At 46.1% G+C, this 9,805-nt stretch overlaps 1 protein-coding gene across 1 annotated transcript in view; it reads left to right on the top strand.

The window, feature by feature from the left end:
- Positions 1-3,084: 3,084 nt before the first annotated feature.
- Positions 3,085-9,805, top strand: part of HABP4 (hyaluronan binding protein 4) — a 31,591-nt gene continuing 24,870 nt past the window's right edge. Inside the window, exons 1-2 of the mRNA XM_087822602.1 lie at positions 3,085-3,478; positions 8,605-8,767. Coding sequence (XP_087678728.1) covers positions 3,094-3,478; positions 8,605-8,767 — 548 coding nt within the window. The 5' untranslated portion in view covers positions 3,085-3,093. The remainder of the gene's footprint in view (positions 3,479-8,604; positions 8,768-9,805) is intronic.

Below are 9,805 nucleotides of genomic sequence, written 5' to 3'. Positions count from 1 at the left end.
CTTTTACTGAGGATGTATACCCTGTGCTGGGCATGGTGTTGACACTTCGTATGTGTTATCTGACCTAGTCCTCACAATAACCCTCTGAAGTAGGTACCATTATTGTCTTCATTTCACAGAAGAGAAAACTACGGCACAGAAATAACGAACATGAGCAAGGTCATAAAGTTAGCTAGTGGCTAAACCAGGATTTAAATCATGGTCTAGCTCCAGAATATATGCTTTTTAAAAAAAAATGTGGTAAAATACACATAAACTTTACTATTTTAACCACTTTAAACTGTACAATTCAGTGGTGTTTCGCACATTCACATTTTGTGCACCCATCACCACTCTATAGTTTCTGAAAGTTTTCATCACCCCAAAAGGCAGCCTCATGCCCATGAAGCAGCAACTCCCTATCCCCTCCCCCCAGAACCCCTGGCAACCACTCACGAATCTGCTTTCTGTCTCTATGGATTTGCCCATTCTGGACATTTCATATAAATGACATCACACAATATCTGTGCCTGGCTTCTTTCACTTAGCATAATGATTTCAAGATTCATTCATGTTGTAGCAGGTATCAGTACTTCATTGATTTTTAGAGCCAAATAGGAGGAAGGGGACAGGGAAGGGGGGGGGGGGGAAGCAGGGGGAGGGGGAGGAGGAGGGGGAGGGGGAGGGGTGCCACATTTTGTTTATGCATTCATTAGTTGATGCATACTTGGGTTGTTTCTGTCTTTTGGCTATTGTGAGTAGTGCTGCTATAAACATTCAGGTACAAGTTTTTGTTTGAACACCTGCTTGCAAATCTTTTGAGTAAAAAATATAGCCTTTCAATCATAAACCTAAGCTGGCTAAGAAGGGGATGACCAAAATATCTCAAAAACTTCATACATTCAACAACTTTTGAGAACCTACTGTCCAGCCACCTAGACTGCTAAGCACTGGGATTATAAATTGCAACGAGTAAGACGGACATGATCCCTGCCCTCCTCAGGAACGACAGAAAATTGAGAGGGTGGGTAAGACACAGCCCTGGCAGCAGTTAGGACTAAGGGTTCCTTTTCCACTTGCTACTAAAATAAAGTTAAAAGGGCAATGATGCGCCTGAGCAAGATGCTCCAACAGGGTGCTTCTGGATGCAAGGAAACAAGTGCAACTAAGAGTAACTTAAACAATAATTGCCTTTATCATTTTAGGTAATAATGGGTCTGAGGTAGGAAGGTTCCCCAGCAGGGTAAGTCAGCAGCTCCACATAAGGAACTAGTTTTCTCCATCCCTCTGCTCTGCCACCCTCACGGTCCCAATAAGGAACAGCAACTTCAGGAATCACATCCCCCTCACATAACAAGGACCCAAGAACAGAAGTGGGAAGACGGCAGATCCCCTCCCAATCCCTTTTAAGGTATAGAAGTTCATAGATACCCTTCAGAACACCTCGCTTCGGGTCTCTTCTGCCAGATTTGCATCACACGCCTATTCCTACACTAACCACTGGCGAGGGAATGGAAGTACAGGGCAGGACTGAGATTAATCAGCGTGGGCCCAACCTCCCCTGGGGCACACAGCCACCTACTGCCCCAACAAAACACAGGTTCTGGGGACACCTAAGAGGAAAAGATGGCAGCCAAGAGTGTCTGCACGGGCGCCTTGGCAAGCACTCCTGTTCTTTGAGCTGGGTGTTCTTTTTCTAAAATCCTCACCCCAGGACATATTTTTATTGATTTGTGAGAGAGAGGAAGGGAGACAGAGAAACATCGAAGTGAGAGAGAAACATCAGTCGGCTGCCTCCCGGACGAGCCCCAACCGAGGATGGAACCTGCAACCTAGTTATGTGCCCTGACGGGGAATCGAACCTAAAAACTTTGGGAGTACAGGAGGATGCTCCAACCAACTGAGCCACCCCGCCAGGGCTGAGCTTGGTGCTCTTTGAGCTCCAGGCCTCAAATGAGCATCTGGAAAGAAAAACAAACAAAACCCCAAACCCCAGCGCGTCCAAGACTGAGCTCATGATTCTCACCAAAGGGCTCTCTCCCAGTTCTCTAATTATTTGTGAGTAGCACCACCATTCCAGCTGCACCAGTCAGAAAAACAGAAGTCATCTTACCCATGCCTTTTCCTCCTTCCCTCTGGATCTAGGGCATCACCAGGTCCTGCTGGAGACCTGCAAAACAGCTCTTGGGTCTCCCCCTCTCCCCACCTCCACTGCCACCCGCAGTTCTTTCCTGGAGCTCTGCAGCAGTCTTCAGCCTGGTTGACTCCCCTCCAGGCCCTTCACGTTGCAGCCAGAGTAGCCTTTCAAGTATATGCTTGTGTTTAAAATCCGCTTCTCACTGCTCTTAGAATAGAGATCGGATGAGGCCCTCCCCCAACCCTTTGCAACCGAGGCCACCGGTAGTCTTTGAGCTCGTGGATGGGCTGTGCCCTACCCCACCGCGAGACTTCTGCACCTGCCATAGCTCCTGCGCCTCGTCATCCTTCAGATCTCGGCCTCAGGTTCCTTTTCTATCCCATAGGGAAGTCAGTCTGTGCCTTTCCTTCGGGGCACTTCTCTGTCTACACACTGGAAGATCCATGGAAACACGGAGCTAGCATCTCCTACGACATAATGCCTGGCACACAGTAAGGGCTCAATATACAGCCGTTCAATGGATAAATGAACACACAGACTTCCAAGAAGAGTAGCCGATAATGAACGCTGCGCATCCAGTCCCGGAGCGAACACAAGTTACGCCGCCTTGACCCACCCGCACTGGCCGACTCGCCTGGACCACGGGCTCCGAGCTCCTCCCAGTGGCTCCGCCCCTTGGACTCCGCCCCGCCCCGTGAGCCCAGGGGTGGGGCATAGAGGTCGCAAGACGTGACAGAAGCTGGCCTCTGATTGGGCTTCCAGGCGTGCCGCTAGGGAAAGGGGCGTGTCTGCGCGCTCTGATTGGCTGCCTGGCGAGCGGCTGGGCGGGGGCGGCGGCGGCGCGGGGGCCGGCGCCGGGAAGGAGGGGACCGGGCAGGGAGAGCAGCAGCGGCGGGCGCGATGGGTCCTCGCCGCCGGCTTCGCTGAGACTCGCTCGCGTGGGCTGCCCGCGGCGGGCCCGCAGTGGCCGCGGCGGCATGAAGGGCTCTCTGGGGAGCCCCGTGGCCGCGGCCGCCGCAGGCGCCGCGATGCAGGAGAGTTTCGGCTGCGTCGTAGCCAACCGCTTCCACCAGCTGCTGGACGACGAGTCGGACCCGTTCGACATCCTGCGCGAGGCCGAGCGCCGGCGCCAGCAGCAGCTGCAGCGCAAGAGGCGAGACGAGGCGGCGGCCGGGGCCGGCAACCGCGGCCGGAGCCCGGCCGGGGCCTCGGGCCACAGACCCGGCGCGGGCTGCGGCCGGCGGGAGTCCCAGAAGGAACGCAAGGGCCTCCCGGCGCCGGGCGCGCCGCAGCCGGACAGCCCCGGGGGCGGCCCGCAGGCCCCCGGTACGCGCGCGCCGCCGGGCACCTGGACGCCCCCGGGTGAGCGCCGTGGGCGGGGGAAGGGACGGGGGTCGCGGAGGTCCCCCCTCAGCCTCCCGGGACTCCCACTCGGGGACTGTGGTCCCTGGAACCTGTTCCGAAATAGGGGAGGGGGCTTTCGGAAGAGCCGGGTCGAGTTGAGCATCCGTGTAGCCGAAGAAAGTAGCGAAAGAGGGAAAGTGGGGAAAGTGGGGGTTGTCACTTCCCTCTGACCTTTCCCAATCCCGTCTTGGGGGGAGGGGGCTGCAGGCTCGGAGTAGGGGTCTCAAAACCCCGGAACTGAGCCTTTCCAAGTTGGGCAAACTTGAGGGCTACTGCTGGCGTGGGGGTGGGGTAAAAACTGGGGTCGCTGCCCCGGGGCTCCGCAACCTAGAGGTAGTGGGGACCGTCTGCGTCCTCCAGCCCCCCCTCTGCTAGATTCAGGTGGGGTAGCAAAAAGCGGGGCGCGGTAGGAGGGGAGCCCCACTTGGGGAGGGCGGGGAAAGTAGGGCGCGCCGGGCCCCAGCGGGTGGTGGCGAGAGCCGGGGGGAGGGGTGGGGTGAAGAGTCGCGGGAGGGAGCGAGCTGCGCGGGCCTCTGTGATGGAGCCGAGGCCGGGATGACCCCCGGGCGGGCTGTGACGTGGGCGCGCGCGGCACGCGGGGGTGGGCGCGGGGTGCCCGGCGCCTTCCCAGCGCTGCGCCTTCCCCACCCCTGACCTTAGCTTCCCGCGCTCAGCCGGCGGTGGTGGGCTGTGTAAGGGGCCGTGAACCCTGGCTGCTGTCCGCGACCTTTTCAACGAGGGTGTCCCGAGGTCCCCGCCCCCGGCGCCGGCGGAGGCGCGTGCCCGGGACTCGGGTCCTCACCGGAGCCGCGGCGGTCTGCGCCGAGCGAGCTCACAGCCGCGCGTTTCCCTAGAATGAGGCGGTGGTCGGTCCTAAGGTTTGCCTGAGCAGAGCGTTGGGATTGAGACGTGCGGTTCCGCCGCTGCAGCCAGCGTTCGGCGGGGGCTTCCTCTCGGCTTCACTGGCTAGCTCCTTGCTCGATAAAAATCGTGCATCCCCCAGATGGGCAGTTACAAAATAGTCACGGGGATGTAACGTTCAGCATAGAAAATACGGTCAGTAAGATTGTACGATGTGCTGTGCCAGGCGGGCACTAGGCTCCTGGGGGGTCACTTCCTAAATTATGTAAATGTCTAATCGCTGTGCTGTGCACCTGAACCTCATACTATATTGAATGTCAACTGTAATTGAAAGTTTTTTTAAAAAGTTAAATTGTGCATTCCAACCCTGGGAAAACAACTGATTTAAGTATTGGGGCTTTGACTCCTGCAACTAAGTTACGTTTACCGTTAGCTGTGAAAAGTGCAGTCCTGCGTGCGATATCACTTTGAGAATCAGAAAGTCAAGTCCCTGAAATACAGATACTGAAAATTATTTAAAATGCTATCTCAAGACCTCTTGGTAAGCCAGTAAGCTCATAAGCATATTTAAACAGTGAGTGAGACTTGATATATGATGTACATTTTGTACTATGTTCTATTTTTTTCTCCTAAATTTGTTTAGACAAATATAGTAGAAAAGAATAGAGAAAGGCCAAGCAGTTCCTCTCTCTTTATTTTTTAACTAATGAAAATGTGCATTTTATCCTTTAGAATAGTGTGAAACTTTTAGTGCTACTAACACACTTTTTAAACTTTTTAAAATTAAAAATGCCATGCATTTTTGTTACCTTTTAAATGAGTTAGAAATGTATGAAGTAAAATGGAGATCCTACTGTTAACACTTTGTATCTATGTACATAAATGCACAAAGCTATATTTTTACTAAATTTAAACGCTGTAAACTGGGTTGTAATCTGTTGTGTTTTTTTAAAAATATATCTTTATTGATTTCAGAGAGAGGAAAGGAGAGAAAGAGAGAGAGAGAAACATCAATGATGAGAGAGTCATTGATCGGCTGCCTCCTGCACTCCCCCTACTGGGGATCAAGCCTGCAACGCAGGCATGTGCCCTGACGGAGAATGGAACCCCAATCACCTGGATCCGAGGTGGATGCTCTACGCTGAGCCAAGCCTGGCTGGGCGTAACCTGTTTCTTTCACTTAGCCTTGTAATCTAGTATGTCAATTGTTCTTTTCTGTCAATTGTTCACAGTCCAGGTGATCTGGGTTCTGAGATCTATATTATAGATCTTTAGTTAATTTTGTAGTTAGAATGGAAATTTTTTCATTCTGGTTCCTTTTTCAAGAATGTGTTATTTCAGAAGCAAACAGCTCATTAATTTCTATTTACATGGTTACTGTACTAAATGTACCTGTAATGGACATTAGAGAGCTACTCTCGAGGTTTTGTAGTCCTAATTTATATGGACTACACTCAAAATTTCCTAACACTCAAAATTTTTAATGTAGTTAGAATATTGTGAGTGAATAGTGTAGTCAAGAAACAAAGTTGAAACATGTTTCACATATAATAGAAACATTTATTAATTTCAGAAGGATGTGGAAATCATAAGATTTTCCATTGAGGTTTTTAATATCCTTCACTTATTGAACAATATACAGTTGATCCTTGAATAACTTGGGTTTGAATTTCTCAGGTCCACTTACATGTGGATTTTTCAATGGATTCACGTTGTTCAAGGGTCAACTGTACATTGGCCCTTGTGTGAGCCTTGCTCAGTAAATTCATTCTTCAAGTCTTCAGAGGCTGTTTCATCTTTACATTTCTTAGCCTTTCAGAACTATTATCTTTGAGTCAAAGCTCAACTTTGTTTTGAAGGAAATCTCATGGTAAATTTTATTGTATTCTGTCCCTTCATGGGCTCGGTTTTAGATCAATGAACAAACTGCATGTGCCAGCCTTTCAGTGGAAAGGGCTAGTGAAAGTCAGTGTGCATTATCCACTGGGAGCTGCTGATCTAGCATAGTAAACAACTATGTTCAGTTGTAGTCTTAATCTTTTAGCACTTAATTGTGGAGAAACAATTGTGCCCCTATTATCTTTATTTTTTTGGGTTTTAGAGAAAGAATGAAATATTTGCAGGGTATTGATAATTATTCTAATAAATAGCCAGTCAATATTGAATGGTTCTCAATTTATGTACAGAAACTTTGGAAGAAATTTTAATATAAAATATGCAGTAAATGTCATTTTAACTTTTGATTGGTGAATTCCAAATTTAATTGATACAACTCAAAAATAACCTTTGAGGAAGGAGAAGGTGGGATAAGGTCCTAAGTAATTCTGTAGTTGAGTGTAGATATTAAGGTTTTTTTAAATGACAGGTTATAAATAGAAAATTTGAAGCTGTGTTAACATAGCTTTTTACTGTTTGAGGGGAAAGTGTTGAAAAGCACTGTTACTGTTGACATATTTGCTCATGACTGTTATGTCGTGGTGTAGTGTAGTTTTCAACTTGTTAGATAAGTAGCTTTCATAGTAACATTTTCTATCTTAACATGTCAAATGCCATTTCCAAATCTTCTCTCTATTAGAATGTATATACCCTTGGATCTGGCATTGTGTTCTCCTGGGCAACTGGGCACGTGTGTCAGTCTGTTTTGTTTCTGCAGTAAAAGCATAATGCTCTTTTTCTAACATTTTCCCCATATCCTAAACATGTCACAAGCTCAAATTGTGACTTCAGTACAAGATATAAGTCAGATTTAAGCATTTCTAGGTTATGGGACATTAACTTAAGGTTGAACTTAGATCTGTTGTATAACTTTTAACATTTGAAAAAATGCTTTATGTTAAATAGCATGTAATAAATTACAGAACTTTATGTTACCAATGTCACAGACATGATTTTGCTTTAGAATGAGATCAGTAAGGTATTGGAACTATGTTAGTACATGTGCCCAGTTTATAAAATTTAGATAGAAAATATTAAGTGGGAAAATGGGAAAATATGTATAAACATATTCCTTAAGAGCCATGTTTATTTGTCTAAGTAGGAGTGGAAACAAGCAATTTAAAAAATACTCATTAATCCAAATACACTTAATATTTTTATAGCCATATAATCAATTGAAGGGTAATTTATAGAGAATTGAAGGTACTGTAATAAAAGTTATATATAATGTTTGAGATGGGGACTTTTTAAATGTATACAAAGAAAAGATAAACATTTTTAGAAGATGATTTAGGAATTGACCTAAGTTCTTCAGAACATATATACCAGGTATTAGATGCCTATTAGACATAGACTTTGCTTAAAATTTTTAAAGCATCAAAACTGGAGGGGAGTAAAGTAAGGTGAGAGGAGAGAGGGAAAGACTGGAATGGCCCGGTCCCCGCCCATGAATGATGAGAGAGATGCCCCTTTGGATGCTAACTGGCCCTTGTATGATTTGGCTAGACAAGTTTGGGCTCATATTTCAGAAGTATGGCCATAAATGCATAAATACCATAAAATAGTAGAAAAATCTGTTTCTAAATAAAAAAGATAATAGTGGTATAAACTGTATTTAAAAACAAAAACCTTGCCTGGCTGGCATGGCTCAGTGGCTGAGCATCAACCTATGAACCAGGAGGTCACTTTCAATTCCCCGATTCCCAGTCAGGGCACATGCCCAGGTTGCTGGCTCGATCCCCAGTAGGGGCATGAGGACACTCTCTCCCTCTCCCTTCCTCTCTCTGAAATCAATAAAAACATATTTTAAATAAATAAATAAAAACAAAAAATTTAGTAGCTGATGATAAACTATAGTTGGGGTTCTAAAAATACAATTTGAAGTACAGAGAATTTGTCCTAAAAATTTCTGAATGTAGCTTAGTTACTATGTTTTGATAAAGCTGCTTTTGTGAAATGTAATTGATTTACAGTTATCTATATCCGTAACTATTACAGAGCCATTGTGAGATACCTGTAATTGCAGGTTAATTGGTGTAGTTTGTTTACCTTAATCATACCTTCCAGGACATGAAGAAAGCATGTAATTCAATAGTAACTTAAAACTTTTATTAGAAAGTAGTTGATGCTGGGCTGTAGTAATATGAACAACTTCTCTAAACTTTTCCAAATTTCCTGAATTTCTCCATAACATTGGTTTTTAGAAGAGTGAAACATAAAAGTACCTGTAAGTAATGTGCTGCCGTAGACCTTGTGTTCAGCTCTCCCCTTTGATTTTTTGCTTGCAGGCCAGAAGCGAACTCCTAGAAGAGGGGAGCAGCAAGGATGGAATGATAGCCGGGGGACAGAGGTGACGCTGGATAGAGCAGAGCGGAGATCCTACAGGGAATATCAACCCTATGAGACCGAGAGGCAGGCGGACTTTACATCTGAGAAGGTTACAGAAGAAAAGTATGTACTGCAAACAGATCTCGGCAGGAGGGTCGAGGAACTAGAATGATATTCAGAGAATGACTAGCCTTTGTGACCTTTTCATGGTGCCAGTTCTGGGAATAGTGTGCCAGTTTAAGTAGCAAATCAAAACCTTAGGTGCCACGTGAAGGATATTCATTTATCTCCTAAATGACCTTAAGTTTTGGTTCAAGCAATGATTTTATGATGAATTATTGGTGACTAAGAAAAGCACTCTCAAAAAAACTGCACAGTAGTATGTTCAAGTAGTTAAATTTCCTTTTGGAGTTTAGGCTAGGGATATAATTATGTTTTTGATTTAGCATTCTTAATTTATACTACTGATGAATTTAAACAGATCCCTAGCCCCATGGTCAGGTCCATAGGCTATCATGATGAAATTTGAAGAAAAACTCATATGATGTGTAACACCAACTTCTGACTCCCATGACTTCTCTAGAAAGTGATCTGACCTGGAAGATGGTCTCAGGCTGGTGCAGTCTGACACCGCTCCTGAGTGATGTGGCTTCATGCAGGCCATCTGTGCCCACTGTACAAAGGTGCTAGTTCTTCGTGTCTTATGCTTGGCACTAACAGGATGGATGCTTGCTGCCTAAAGTTTTTAATTATTAAACCTATATAGCACTGAGTTTAGATTAAACTGAAACAACTTGTGAATCACAAAGGAAAATAAAGGAAAAAAGACTTAAGGAGACTAGAGTAGTGTATAGTTTAATGTCGAAGGAACCATTTTCCCCAGAGTCTTTCAACTTCTTGACTACTAATCCTATTTATGATCCTGGCTAAAGTTTTGTTTTTGTTTTTTAATACTTTTTTATTGATTTTGGAGAGAGAGGGGAAGGGAGAGGGGGAGAGAGAGAGAAACATTGATGTGAGAGCAAGACAGTGATTGGTTGCCTCCCATTCGTACCCCAACCTGGAACCAAACCTGAAACCTCGGCATGTGCCCTGACTGAGAATCGAACTTGTGACTTTTGGGTGCATGGGACGATGCTCAGCCAACTGAGCCACACTGGT

The sequence above is a fragment of the Miniopterus natalensis genome, chromosome 12 (genome assembly GCF_054644295.1).
Source record: "Miniopterus natalensis isolate mMinNat1 chromosome 12, mMinNat1.hap1, whole genome shotgun sequence".
NCBI lineage: Eukaryota > Metazoa > Chordata > Mammalia > Chiroptera > Miniopteridae > Miniopterus > Miniopterus natalensis.
Note: the sequence above shows the minus strand (reverse complement) of the source record. Positions and strands in the feature narration are given on the sequence as shown.